At 30.0% G+C, this 13,549-nt stretch overlaps 2 protein-coding genes across 2 annotated transcripts in view; both read left to right on the top strand.

Annotated features, from left to right (window-relative positions):
- Positions 1-669: 669 nt before the first annotated feature.
- LOC126897948 (dynein axonemal intermediate chain 4-like) lies at positions 670-2,786 on the top strand. Its single transcript, XM_050671897.1, has 4 exons — positions 670-1,120; positions 1,238-1,874; positions 1,953-2,187; positions 2,277-2,786. Exons 1-4 carry the CDS (start codon positions 670-672, stop codon positions 2,784-2,786), a joined length of 1,833 nt encoding a protein of 610 aa, XP_050527854.1.
- A 2,658-nt stretch (positions 2,787-5,444) lies between these two features.
- The window catches only part of LOC126897947 (centrosomal protein of 112 kDa-like), a 9,258-nt gene continuing 1,153 nt past the window's right edge, over positions 5,445-13,549 (top strand). The window contains exons 1-7 of the mRNA XM_050671896.1: positions 5,445-5,612; positions 5,708-5,902; positions 5,983-6,141; positions 6,796-6,909; positions 10,924-11,094; positions 11,160-11,281; positions 12,014-12,257. Of these exons, the coding sequence (XP_050527853.1) occupies positions 5,445-5,612; positions 5,708-5,902; positions 5,983-6,141; positions 6,796-6,909; positions 10,924-11,094; positions 11,160-11,281; positions 12,014-12,257 (1,173 nt within the window). The remainder of the gene's footprint in view (positions 5,613-5,707; positions 5,903-5,982; positions 6,142-6,795; positions 6,910-10,923; positions 11,095-11,159; positions 11,282-12,013; positions 12,258-13,549) is intronic.

The raw sequence follows: 13,549 nt of genomic DNA, 5'->3' as shown, positions 1-13,549 counted from the left end.
TCACATGGTTTTTTTACATGAGAACAAAATTATGAATAATAGGGTATTCTTATTGTAGAAATATACACCGTAGTAGTTAAACTACTACGGTTGGGTATAGTAATACGTAGATCACGTTAAAAAAGATACACGAGTTTACAGGTTAGATAAAACACTCGCTCACACTTTTAAAATCACAGAAACATTAAAATGTATTGAAAACAGCAACAGCTGCTGAAAACAATGGTACAAGTGGGTATTGCTCCGTATCCAGTATTACTAACTAAAAATGACCGTGTGCTGGATCGCTAACTCTCTTCAGCAGGCTGAAATAACCAGTATATTATATTTGTATGGTATCAAAATATAATATCATCTTTCATAAGTTATTTACTTACGACAGATGTCGAACGCTATTTTTAATTGCAGAGAACGCTTTATAATTTTTAATTTTCAATATAGGTGAAAAATTGTTCGGACGTTTCAAAACATTAAAAAAAAACTATACCAAGAGAAAGATTATTGTCTCTAATATTTATTCATAAATAATTATTTTAAGTTATACATAATATACTGGTTAATATATTCTAGTGTTAGTGTATATTTTTAACAGTTTTTTATTCAAATTAAACATATTAAACTGTGCGTATAATTTCTGCAAACAAATCATATCGATTTATAAGATTTAAAATGAAAACAAGTGAAACTCGAGTAAGAGATAGTCAAGGCATTTCTTTACCTAAACTAGTTTTGAAACCAACCACCAAAAATTTACTTGACCCTAAAGCAGGAAATAATTCCGTCGAATCTCATAGTTATGATTTTTATCTCGATAATGAAAATGTAACTCCCGAGCCTCTCGAAAGTATTGAATATAGCCGAATAGAAAATGAAGACTCGAGTTCATACGCGTTAAAAGGAAAAATGAATTTCATAAAAGAAATGTCAAATGTAAAATCAGAAGAATATAGTATAGATTACTTTCTTCATGGTTCGACAGATGCGGCTAAAAGTTTACTTGAGGAAATTTTTTCTCAACATAATCACAATCAAAGTAGAAAAACTATTTATGATTCTGGGCCAGATATGATAAATCAACAAGAAACTATTGAAATGGGCTATGAAATTGAATTATCCGAGAGTGACACAATTTTTCTGTTACAAATGCGCAGTAGTATAGTCGTAGAAGGGTACTTATTGATTCTAGTTTTTAACGTATATTAAATAACTATCAAAATATAACTCGTATTAATTATAGAATTAATTATTAGTGATGGCGATTATGAAAAATTCTCACAAGAGAAAAGTAGATACGCAGAAATTGTATTAGGGTCAAAAACTATGGTCGAGTGCAGTACACAAACTGTTAATACACTTATGGAAAGAGACGACGAAGAAAGCCAAACCCAATCATTGTTATCAAATACATCTGGGACACAAGTATCTGTTTATAATTTAATTTACGAATACGACAAAGCAGAAGAAATAGAACAATCGATCGAAAAAACACAAATACTATCAACTATATTGTCTGATATTCATATAAAACCTCATAAAGAACCATCTTTAAATGCTGAGGCATTTTCTATTAGTGCTATGATAATGGAGCGCACATTAGCCAGTAATGTAATGGGACAACTTCAATTGTTTTTGAATGAAGAATTTCCTCGAAGGCCTTCCACTAATAATTCGTTTGATAATTACAAACTTGTATTGGTTTATGAATGTTTATTGGAAAAAAAAATAAACAAAAATTCGTCACCTCGATGTATTGATTGGAATATGGTCACAAATCATCTTTTAGCTGTCGGATATGGAAAGTTTTATTATCATTTTCAAGAAACATGTGGAGCTGTAGCAATTTGGAGTATCAAAAATCCAATAAACCCAGAAAGGTTAGTAGTATATTTTAATACACCCTATTGAGCCTAATGAGAACAAATATTGCTGATACTATAAATACTACTTTTTAGATACTATACATTTAATAAATCGGTTACGTGTTTGAGATTCTTTTTTGAAAAACCCAACTTTCTTGCAATAGGATTTTTTTGTGGAAACGTTTTAATAATAGACATATCTAGCGGGCCCTTGAAAATTATTTTCGATAAATCTGTTCAGTTCGCAGGAATCGATCCTATTTTAGACTTGTGTTGGACTTACCGAGTCGGCATTCAGTTATCCGATGTAACGGCTTCCGAAAGTTTAGTAAGTACAATATTGGTTCATAAAAATACTATATAATTGTAGTATGATTCTTTTGATTTTTTAAAAACATTTCTGTTCGGACGTCTCAGGTTACATGTGACGGAAACGGAAGAGTAGCTAGTTATTCATACATTCATAATTCTTTCGAAGAAAAAGAATTGATTCAAATCGATAAAAATGATAGCTACGATGATAAAAACGATAGCTACAACGATAGAAACGCTAACGATTCTACGGATGTAGATAACAAATTTAAATTAGAAAGATATCAGAGCGCAACGAGATTTATGGAGTTTGACGATAGAACGTACTTTGTGGGCACCAGTAGTGGTCATATCAATATATGTTCTTATCATAGTTTTAGAAATAAATACATTAAGAAATTAAAAGCTCATTTCGGGCCGATTCTATCATTGGAATGTTCGCCTCATTGCAAAACAATATTTTTGTCTACCGGTAGAGATTGTACCATTAACGTTTGGGTTGGGTTTAAACTTTCCGAGCCAGTGCTAACTTTAGATTGTCAAAGACAAGTTGAAAAGGCTATTTGGAGTCCAGTTCATTCTACAATTATTGCATCTATTGTCGGTAAGCATTAAGAAAAATGCGATAAATAATTGCATCGCATATAATTGACAGTAAAATTGACTTTGGTAATTAAAATGAAAAAGGTTTTGATTTCTTTTAGTTAGACATAGTTGTTTGTTTTTCAGTTAATAATGACTTTTTAGGACTATCCTTTATAACTCATAAGAATGTCAAATGAGTAAACGGTAACATACATAGCTAATATTAAATGTACACCAAATAGTACATTTAACAATCTTAAAAAATTATCTTATTTAGAAAATGTCAGTCGATAACAATATTTGGACCTGTGCCTTGGATGTTTTATCAACAATATAAAGTAATGACTGGAGATGAGAATAGAGTGCTATTTTTATCACTAGTCATTTCCCGACCGTACTTTCGGTTCCGCCTAGATATAAGAACAATATTCAAAATACTGATACATTTATCATGAATTATTTTATGAATCTCTGTAATTATAAATAATTTTTTTATTGGTTTCTTTTAGTTCCGTGTATTTTTCAATTTATTAATCATAAAGTATTTTCTAGTTCTGTACAAACAGTTCGACGGTGCGTTATTTTTAACAGTAGCAATCATATTATCTAATAAAATAAACGACAGGTCGACAATTAATTCGGACCAGTACTTTGGACGTTATTCTCATACCTACGTGGGCGAAGAGTATACGAACTCGTTTGTTTGGCCGTATTAGATGCAATAAAATCAGTTATTTCTTTTAGACGAATTTGAGTTGTCACCGCAATTATCGAGTAAACGATTCACCACACAATAAACTTTTGAGTTGTTATTGCCTTCCGTATATCCTAATTGTCACAGTGACCTATTGGTTTGACCGACTGGAAGTAATCGGCTGCCGTTATATTCGATGCCAGTGTGATACACTCGAAGATCGCTTATTCACCAGTTTGGTAATGCATATCCATCCGGTACGCCAATGGACGCGATAGGTGTTGGTCGTCCTGTCATGTATGCCGCTGCAACATTCATCAACTACCAAGCACTCCGGCAGTGGGTAAAAATTAAAACTGTTTATTGTTTAAATGATTATACAGTCCACATAAAATAAATATTATATTAAAAAGAATCTGTAATTTATTATTTAATATGAAAATTAATTTAAATTAATTTTTATTTATTTCCTTTTTTTCTTGTTTTTAACCGAAATATCTCGTCATTAATTATTATTGATGTGTTGCTCTCGAACTACTTAATTTAGAATGCTTAATACTACTAAAAAGTCATTATTAGCTGAAAAATAACTAAAATATAACCAACTGAAAGAAATCAAATTTCATTTTTCTAAAATTGTATTTATTTTGCGAGTAACAAGTGGTTTATGATAAACCGATCGCTCTGTGCATGTAAAGCTTATACACTATTTGATTAATGGTTTACAGAAAACACTATTCAAATATGGGATCTTGCATTATCGTTTTTGGATCCGGCATCTAGTAATACGCTAAAAGAAGATGACAAACCTATTGATATACTATTTACCCCCAATGGCTTTAATTTATGCATTTCTTTTTTAAGTGGATACATAACCTTCTTCACGTTACTAGGATTACCAGTTAAAGTTATTAACCCAAAAAGAAGTATTATGATTAACATAGCAAAAAGTTTGGAGAACAGAAAATATTTAATTCCAGATTTATGCAAAACGCAACCAGAATACAAAGAAATTTTCAGCAAGTTTATGAGACGTAATGAAAAGAAAAAAGATGTTTTATAAATCTCAGTATTAATAATATGTATAATTAAAATTAAAAATATCTTACATTTTCACGTATTTTTGCTCGAATAATCTTTTTTAGGCTAAAATGTAAACAATAATTACATTTTGTTAATAGTTATTTTAAAAATAACTTTTTTATAATTGTATGACAGTGAAATTTAATACGTTAAATGTAATTGTAAAATCAATCTAATGCATGAATAAATATCGTTTTACATTTTAAAGGTGAATCGATTGTTTTCATTAAAATGTTATAATCTATCACGTAAACCAATTAAATGTGTAAATTGATCCACTCGGAAACGAGATTCCTAACCGTATAAATGTAAGACATACTAAAAGAGCGAATGATCATAGCAACTGAAAGCGATGGAAACGACTTTGAAACTTTTAATGCCGTTTTAATTTTCTCATTAAGGTTTAGGGCACTACATGACGTATATAAAAAACGCCATCAAATATTCTCATTGATGTTGAGATTAATAATTTTATACAACATAAACCTTGGAAAATGACGTTGAATGGAATGTTACGAGTTAAAAAGTCTATTCTGATTTAGATTTTAAATAACTGGATCGTTTTCTAAACGAATTATACTTAAATTTTCCATTTTCCATTGTTAAAAGTCTAAATAGCAAAATAAGTTATTTGTTTACTATTTGATCACTAGTTATTTTCATACTAATATAAAGGCTAAAACTAAGGGTTGTTAATTTTAATAAATACATTAATTTCCATAGATATTAATAGTTACATGTTTATTGACAAATTTAATTTCAACTACCACGTATGGAAATAATTACTTTGAAAATTGATTTATACCAAATTAAAATTTGATCTTTGGTTTCATTTAATAACAACTGCTCTTTTAACGAGTATATTTAAAAAAAAAAATTGTATACAATTAATGTATTTTGGAGAGAAAAAGATGGCTAACCGTTCATTGATATTACAAAATGAAGAATGGAAAAGATTAAACAAACTTAATACCGTTAAAATCGATAGTGAAATGGCTAATAAAGAAATTAAGAGCTTTAGTGATGAAAGAAGAGCTATCTCTGAAAAATTAACTAAAAATTGGGATACAACAGTGTTGGTATTAAAACTATTTTCTTTACATATATTGAATATAGAAATAATAGTTTATTAAATAAATTGTTGACAAATTCATAAAATTGTTTATCATTATAGAATAAAAGAAGAAGAGAGTTGGATAAAAGAAAACAACTTTTAGCTGATTTAGAAACTAAACAAATAATTAGAGACGAAGAAATAAAACGTAAAATATTAGAAAAAAGGGAACATATAGTTGAAAAATCTCGTGTTCATAGATGGAAAGCTATGGATTCTATTAAAATGCTCAATAGTGCTATACAACATGCAGAGGTCCGATGATGTTAAACAAATTTGAAAATTTTTTATTATGTATATAATAAAAAATGTATATAATTGTATTTAACCTGAAGGTTCTTAGAGAAAGAAAACTTCAAATTGAATTTAATAATTCTGAAAAAAAGAAAATGTTAGAAGAAGAAAAACTAATGATTGATTTACAAAGGAAACAAGCTAATGAATATGAAAAGGAACTTTGGAATAATAAAATAAAACAATCAAAAGAGAAGTACGCTAGACACAAAATTATTATTGACGAGTAAGATAATTGAAAAGTTATTTTCTAAATAAGTAATTATTCGAATTAAAAATTGATAAGTCATTAGTTAAAATAAAAAATTGTCAGATAATAAAATATATTTTTACATAAATATGAATTATTTAAAAAATATTTTTGGTTTAAGTAGAATTTGTGAAATTAAATATATTTATTTATACAAATATATAATAATGTATATATTGTAATTTGGCCACAAATTGATAATACAATTGTGGTAAAAAAAATTGATCGTATCATGATTACACGTTAGTACCTTACCCGTTTTTTTCTAGTACACAATAATCTTATTTGATTTATTTATTAAGATAATACTCATGAACTTTTAAAGATGACTGAGTATTTTTTTTAGCCGTTAATTTTCTTTGATTAATTTTAATTGTAATCGACATTTTTATGAGTATACTTACTAATAATAATTATAACACAAGTATATTTCTGTACCCTAGAGAAGTCATCAAATCACAAAATTAGTATTTTGTGTTAGATTAAATATTTGTTGTTTTATATTTGAATTTAGTACGTAATCAATATTCTCAAATATAGAATATATTAATATATCGAATATTAACGCTCAAAAATTAAATACTTTTTTTAAATAAGGCTTGAAAAGATAAAAAATAAAAAAGCAGAAGAAGAAATTAAAAAAAAAGAATATGAAAACGCTGAATTGTTGCGGATATTTAGGGAAATAAAAGAGGAAACAGAAAAGAGAAAAGCTAAGGTTAAAAACAGTAATAACAAACTAATACTTTTCAGCTTCGCATGGAAGCTAAAAATATTTTATACATAATATATTATATATTAAATTATTTAATTGAAAATTAATTATGATTCTTAAAACAGTAAAACTATATTCGTTTTCGTAAGAAAATCATTATTTTACACTAAACGAAAGATGAATTTTAACGATTCGTCCTTTATTTATGTATAATGAAAAGCTTAACTTTTAATTTTATATAAAATTTAGAAAAAGTAGTTTTCTTTCTTTTCCCACGACTTAATCCCGACTGCTCGGGGTCGGCCATCCTTATCTTAAACTCTTACTCGATACGATCTACCGCATCGACCGTCCGCATATCGCATTCAATAACAACCCTCCGTCTATTTTTCGGTCTTCCTACAACATTCATTTCTATAACTGTTCTTACAGTTTCCGATTTCTCTCTCCTCATAACCCGACCGTACCGTCTAAGTCTATTTTCCCCTATCGTATCTACGATTGACGCTACACCTATACTCCCTCTTATATGTTCGTTCCTTATCCTATCTTCTATAGTCACTCCACTCGTCCGTCTATAAGCGTTCTCATCTCTGCTATATTCATTTTCTGCTCTACTTTCTTATCGACCGCCCGACACTCTGAACCGTACATTATCGTAGTTGGTCTCGCTATAGATTCACAGAACTTATATTTTGTAATAAACAAAAGAAATAAGAAGTGCGTAATAAAGAAAAAGATAGGATAGGGTAGTATAAAGAAGGGTGAATAACAACGGAAAGGAAAGCATAGTATTGGCCGTGACGGTTATTTGGTATAAAGAAAGCAAGAGCGGCTAGAGGTATTGAGCAGTGACTATAATAAAATGAAATGGAAAGGGATCTCGGGGCGTGTATGTCTTTATAAACACGTCTGATATACAGGGTGATTTTTTTATCATAACCCATTCAATTACTTACAGAATAATTATATTTAAACATTTTTTTTTTTGGTTATCCTTTAGTTACACACTATTTTTGAATTATTAACTATGTAATACTTTTTAAGTTCATCCCTTATGCCTGGTAAGGGTGTCAACTTTGTTTTTTTTAATGGGAACACATATTTTGAATTTAATAAAATGTTTGAGTTTTTAATTTAATAGTAAATGGCATTTGAATTTTTAATATAACTTTATTTGTTTATTAGATATAAACATTTAAAGTTTCAAAATTTTGAGTCAATATACATGTATAATACACATGGGATTGTAAATACAGGTAGCTAATTGGATTTTTATGACATTGCAGTCATAGTCACGGATTGTTTATTATCAATTATGACTATCAATAGATATACTTTTTGTATTATCAGTTAGTGTATTTATAAACTCACAACAATATGCCTTACTACCATTGATAATAACAATTCTGTGTACCTGCGAATATTGATGTCATAAAAAATCAATTAGCTACCTGTATTTGTAATACCTTGTGTATTATACATATATATTAAGTCAAAAATTTGAAACTTTAAATGTTTATATCTAATAAACAAATAAAGTTATACTAAAAATTCAAATGCCATTTACTATTGAATTAAAAACCCAAACATTTTATTAAATTAAAAATATGTGTTCCCATTTAAAAAAACAAAGTTGACACCCTTACAAGGCATAAGGGATGAACATAAAAAGTTTTAAATAGTTAATAATTCAAGAATAATGTGTAACTAAAGATAATCAAAAAAAAAAAATGTTTAAATATATTTATTCTGTGAATAATTGAGTGGGTTATGATAAAAAAATCACCCTGTATATGAGTAAGATGAAATATCGATGAAAGTTTACTATTTAGCCCTTGCAAAAAAATGTATTCACACGAATTTGTATGAATCACGAGTATCGTATTTTTTTATACGATTATTCTATTTAATTATGAATATATTATTATAGATTTATTACATAAATATATGTTTTCACTTGCCTGTAATTATTCCGATAAAGCAGATATCCCGTTGTAGTAGTTTATGTCACCGTTAGCAGTTTGTATGTGCGTGCGTATATAAATACGCACTTGAAATTACTCGATATCATTAATACATATTAACTCACGTGTAAATAATTCTCTAGTATAACCCTATATTAAATGTGTTTAAGGTGAAAATTAAATTTATTACACTTTTAGTATTTTGTGTAAACCCTTTTTGTATATTTATACGGTGTACTCTTTGGCCTTGTAATTAATGTTTCATACTAACGCATTTATAATTTTAATAATTTATAAAACCAATAAACAAATTCTAAACAACATAACTGTCTTATGCAAGAAAACTATTTCCAATTATTTCAAAAAATAATCTAGGGTAGATGCGACTTCAATTTAAATTCTTTGCACAGTAGATTACACTAGTATCCTTGTACTCCGATTGACCGCGCTATATTATTATTTTATATAGAACGTTTAAAAATTAGTTGAAACTTTGTTTACGATATTATTGTGCTAGTACTCTGTCCAGCCAGGTCGTGGCGTTTCAATAAGTAATAGAACACAATGCAATTTAATCATGTATTTTTTGATACATGATTTTTATATGTCTATATATATAAAAAAATAAATACCAATATTTTATGTGTGTTAGAATATTTGTATCGCCAAAAGTATTCGACTGAAAATAATATGTATAATATCTCTTCTAAATCCAAGCGATTAGGAACACGGAATATAAAAATTGTGTGGATTTCATATAGAATTCTATTATTTTATTTGATTATTATTTAGAATTGTAACCAAGAGCCAAGTATATATCGCTCAGACTCCACGCGTGTGTGTGTACTGACCGAGAATTGCACAGAGACGAGCAGAGTCGTGCGTAGTTGTAACCCTCGTCGCAGTAGAATCGTCACCGAAACAAACAGAGAGCAGGAGAGCACGTCAGAGCACCCGAATTTAGGGGAAATGGCCTTTTATAGCCCGCAAAACCAGTTTAGCGATCTCTGGTGAGATTCGTGAAATATTTTTTTCGTATTTGATTGGTCAATGTGATTGGAATCCTTTACGTGAGCGATTTATGGAATGCCATAAACATGAACTCATTTTATGGAGGGTGGTTAAATCTCGCGTGAGGGCGTTGGTTTTTTATTCGTCTTCTTCACGGGGGAACACCGATTTGGTGATATATTTTTTTATTAAGTATATGTATTACGTGTATTAAAATGTGATACTATACTTTAGGCTTCGTCGGAATTCTTTTATCGCGTAGCACACCAGACGCTTCTATCCAATCGATGAACCACCCGCACTTAATCCCATGTCTTGCGCCCTCGCCAATACTACCACCGTTCTTTTGCACAACTTGTTCTAAACACTTGAAACTTACCCAGCATCCTATCACGTCCTCGCCTATTGTCACTGATCTCCTCATTTCACCTACATCGTGTTCTCCTTTGTCAAACTGGTACTCTATATACTCTGTCTTACTCCAACTTATTCTTAAATCCTTTGGTTTAAGAGATAATCACCACACATTCACAATCTAGCTTTTGATTATTTTTCTCTCTATTTTTCTCCTATTAACACTATATCGTCAACTAACAACATGCACCACGATACCTCTCTATCGGTATTTCTCTAGGAAGGGCTTAAAGCAGAACCTTGACTCACTCTTATTCTCACCCTAAAATTTTCTGTTACTACTCCCACACTGGTACAAATTCCATTATACATATCCTCCTTTTTATATCAATGTACTTTTTCGGCACTCGTTTTTCCCATTCAAGCCAACTTTAAAAACTTTCTCAGTATTCTCATACGCTTTCTCCGGATATAAATCCAAACTGGTTTGTAGATACAATGTCTCATTTCTTTTTCTCTTATCTATTACCATTTTCCAAATATCTTCATACTATGACTCATAGCTTTATACCTCCATAATTTCCACATTCCTATATGTCTCCCTTACCTTTGAATATCGGTGCCACAACATTATTCCTTCAATCTTTCTAAATATTTAAATTGCAGATAAATTATGTTATTTTAGCTTCAATTATCAAAACAAAATGCACTAAAAAGTTTATCTGAAAGTCGAGAAATGGCAACTAAAAAAAAAATTGCTCGAGAATTAGAAAATCAAGACGATGATGCGGTAACGGCAATTATTGCTGAATCTAATGAGAAAATCGCCAAAACTAGAATGTTAAAAGAAATGGAGGTGAATAATTAATGATATATATGATTAACTCACGTTGGTTTATGAAATATGAAATTATTTTACAGATAATAAAAGCAAAACAAAATGTATTAGATAAAATCAAAGAAAAACTTAATGTTAAACAAGCTAAGAAAGATGAAAAAGACGAAATAGTGTTCCTCAATGCCATCGCTAAACAAGAAAAAAGGTAAACATAATATGTAAACTATTTTAAGTTGAAAACTTTGCTTGTTTAGAAATGTAGCAGATCTTAGATATTTTGATAAGAGGGTGCCATTAGCGTAGATTTTATGTGGCTCTATAACCCCTTTAACTCCAATAAAAACCAAAAATTATTCATAAACTTTTTACCTGCCACTTTCAAAATATTCGACACAGTCGCGACGTTATCACCTGCGCATGACACCCCGCGGTCGTGTCAGCTCTATCTCAGCCACTGCTCCATTGCAAAACCAGCCCGTCACACACACCCGTCATCGTCGTGGTGTAAATGCCAACAAATGCCTAGCATCCAATACCCGCTGCATGAACACGTTCAGTCGGTCATCTTCGTGACACCAACAAATCCAACAAGTCGTCCGTTTCGAACGAGAGTTTTTTACTTTTCGCTTTACTTTAAGACATCGGTAGTATACCATATTGTACAAATTATTATAACTTTTGTTTTTGTTTTACGATTTTATTCAAATAAACGGCTCGATGCCATTCAGCAAACTTTTTATCCTGTGTCGTCTATTTTCTGTTTTTTTTTTGTGCTCGGCACGTGAGAGTATCATATTAACTCAACCCAACCGTATCATATTAAAAATTATTTTTTTATTTTTAATCATCTCTTTCTCTACGAACGTGTCATAATTACCTCAAAATCGTTTGTGATTATCTTTGACAATAACAAGTAGTTATTATTTTATATTTTTAGAATTCAAAAAGAACTATCTGAAAAACTAGAGATGAAGAAAATACTTTCAAAAGAGATGGAAGATTATAGGACGGCAATGAAAGAACTTAAATCTAAGGAAAAAGAAAGACTTTCGTTGAGTTATCAATGGGAAAAGGAAAGACGTTTATTAGAAAGTAAAATAATAAACGAATTGAACTTGTTAAGAAAAAAAACTGAACATAAAAATAAAATATATCTGCGAGAGTATCTTGACTATCAATGTGTAAGTTTCGTATTTATTTTTATAATTATTAAATAAGACTAACGTACAGTAAATATGTTTAATTGGTATTATGAGGTAGGCTTTAATGTGCAGCTTATGCATTCGACTTGTGTATTTTATTATCCATAATTTATTGTCAGCCGAACACGGTAACTTTTGTATGATGATACGCACTTGAATATCCAGACAGCAGACTTGTCGTCTTCGTACCCACACTACTGTACGCTTACTCCTTATAGGCTGTTTTGTGTTACAACTAATGCAAAAAACATACACTGGGGTTTTCATACGAATAACCCTCGCGGAAACACACTCAATCTCCTTACTCAAACTCTAAACTACAGAATTCATACTCTTCTCTCGTTTACTCACTGATCTACGACGCCCAGAAAAAGATCAGACGTTCTCGATTTTTTTGTGTCTAAATTATCAAATAGTGTACACACCTCAGGAGCTAATTTAAACAAATTGTGCTCTGAACACTAATACGCCCTTTTAAAGATCGATACTGCTTCCTTGAATAAAACTATTTTATCGTTATCAGTAGTAGTCGAAGAATTTCGTTCTTAACGATTCTTTTACGGTATTGCACACCAGATACATAGCTAGTGATGGCAACTAGTACCGTAAGAAGCCATTCTTTAAACCAGGTTAGTTTAGAGAAGAAATAAACGAAAACATAGACCTGTTTTAAAGCGAAACGAGGGAGCCAGGACCATAATAAATATTCATAAATAAATAGATCGACGAAGAAAAAATTAAAATTTTACCAGCCTTTTTGGAAAGTACGGCTTTGAAAATATTTTTTGAAAATCTTGAATACAACACCGTCAGCCAAATCAAGTGGGCAGATAGGAGTATAAAACAAGGTTGTAATTTAAACCAATAGCTCGAACGGACACATTAAGAATTATTTTGCAAAAACGCCAAAAACAACCTGACGAATCCGTAAACTCTCATAAAGCATCAGCTTTATGTTTACGAATAAACAAGGACATGTCTTAATAATAATGTTATTTTTACTCTCATAACAGAAACAACCGCACAAAAAAAAAAACGGTAGCACAGTGGGGTCGCGGCATAGTAGAGACATTGCCTAGTAGGGTCCAGTATAGATTTAATCTGACAGTGATTAAAATCACTATCATAAGAAACGCTTCGATGCAAATCTGTAGATAGTGTTTAATTTTAAAAAATTGATGGATAATTGCAAAAGCAACATCAACTTCTATTAAAATAAAATACAAAACCCATAATTATCATACAAAAATAGTATATTTTTCAATATGGTA

The sequence above is a fragment of the Daktulosphaira vitifoliae genome, unplaced genomic scaffold (genome assembly GCF_025091365.1).
Source record: "Daktulosphaira vitifoliae isolate Bord-2020 unplaced genomic scaffold, ASM2509136v1 Scaffold_2, whole genome shotgun sequence".
Lineage (NCBI taxonomy): Eukaryota > Metazoa > Arthropoda > Insecta > Hemiptera > Phylloxeridae > Daktulosphaira > Daktulosphaira vitifoliae.
The sequence above is the reverse complement of the archived record's forward strand: the minus strand, read 5'-3'. Positions and strand labels throughout refer to the sequence as shown.

Coding starts and splice junctions, on each gene's coding strand:
- LOC126897948 (XM_050671897.1), top strand. CDS start 670: ATGAAAACAAGTGAAACTCGAGTAAGAGATAGTCAAGGCATTTCTTTA. Junction 1,121..1,237: donor TGAAATTGAATTATCCGAGA/GTGACACAATTT, acceptor TATTAATTATAG/AATTAATTATTAGTGATGGC. Junction 1,875..1,952: donor AATCCAATAAACCCAGAAAG/GTTAGTAGTATA, acceptor ACTACTTTTTAG/ATACTATACATTTAATAAAT.